The 1265-nt window shown below is 34.8% G+C and overlaps 1 protein-coding gene across 1 annotated transcript in view; it reads right to left on the reverse strand.

Moving 5' to 3' along the window:
- LOC111408397 (zinc finger MYM-type protein 1-like) overlaps window positions 1-1265 on the reverse strand; it is a 7234-nt gene that overhangs the window by 1170 nt on the left and 4799 nt on the right. Inside the window, exons 2-3 of the mRNA XM_023038163.1 lie at window positions 1220-1223; window positions 8-907 (exon numbers count right to left, since the gene is read on the reverse strand). Of these exons, the coding sequence (XP_022893931.1) occupies window positions 8-907; window positions 1220-1223 (904 nt within the window). The remainder of the gene's footprint in view (window positions 1-7; window positions 908-1219; window positions 1224-1265) is intronic.

The following is a 1265-nucleotide window of genomic DNA, read 5'->3' on the forward strand; positions in this document are numbered from 1 at the left end:
AATAGACATTTGCTCCTTCATTGACATATCACAAGATTCATCAACTAGAATAGAATATAGCGAGTCACCAACATCTTTGATAATAACATTGATCGTTTCAATAGCACAAGCATTTACTATATCCTTTTGAACATCAGGTGATGTCAATTTGCAATTGTGAGGAGCATTTCCCAATGTGACGGCATTGATAACTTCATTATGGGCAGCCAAAAATTGATATTGCACTAAGAAGTTACCTGGATTGAGAGAATCCTCGGATTCATCATGACCTCGAAATGAGTGCCTTTGTCGCAAAAGAACTCGAACACAATCAATGGATGCATTAAGGCGTGTAACATATGCATTTCTTGCTTGTTCTGACTGTTTGTAGAAAACTGATTGAATGTGTTGCTCTTGATTCGTCAACACTTCACATTTAATGCAAGCTTGATTATGTGCACTATCATGAAGCCCAACATGAGTATGAAGCATTTTTTTATCTTTCCAATATATAAAACCTTCGCCAACAAAAGACTCACCTCCACCTTGCTTTCCAGAACTTGTTCTGAAAAGATAACAATACAAACAATAAGCAGCATCCTTCTCTACACTGTACTCCAACCAACTACCGAACTCTTTAAACCACGAAGGATTGAATCGTCTAATTGTTACTCCAAATTGTCGTTTTGGAAAGTTATGATCTTGGGGCTGACAAGGACCCATTAACATATATGCTCTTCGAACTTCATCTCGGATGTTAGCATTGTAATCCAAAATGAGTATCCTTAAACCAGGATCAATTGGAAGTTTTGTGACATCAAACTCCACATCATTCGATAACCCCTTATCAACATCCACATTATTCGATGCCCCCTCATCAACACTATCTATGTTCCTTTTTCGTTGAAAGTATCTATTCATTTGATATCTGGATTTAAACATTTGATATCCAGTTATTACTTGAAGTGAGTGAGAATAATTCATAATAATAAAAGGATCATAAATTTCAAAATTTCAAAATTTCAATTCGCAAGTGCAATTCACATTTCACAATCCAATTCACAATTTCACATTATCAATCCAATTTCACAATATCAATTCACCTTCCAAATCGCAAATTCACAATGCAATTTCACAATTTATACTATTTCACAATTTCAAAATTTATACTATTTCATTGTGATGGCAGAAGCAACCCCAACAAAACAAGCCATAAATATGCTATGTACTCATCTTGTACCCAACTATACATTTAAAGTCAGAAAAAGCACCAACTATGTACTCAT

The sequence above is a fragment of the Olea europaea genome, chromosome 13 (genome assembly GCF_002742605.1).
Source record: "Olea europaea var. sylvestris chromosome 13, O_europaea_v1, whole genome shotgun sequence".
In the NCBI taxonomy this organism is placed as follows: Eukaryota; Viridiplantae; Streptophyta; class Magnoliopsida; order Lamiales; family Oleaceae; genus Olea; species Olea europaea.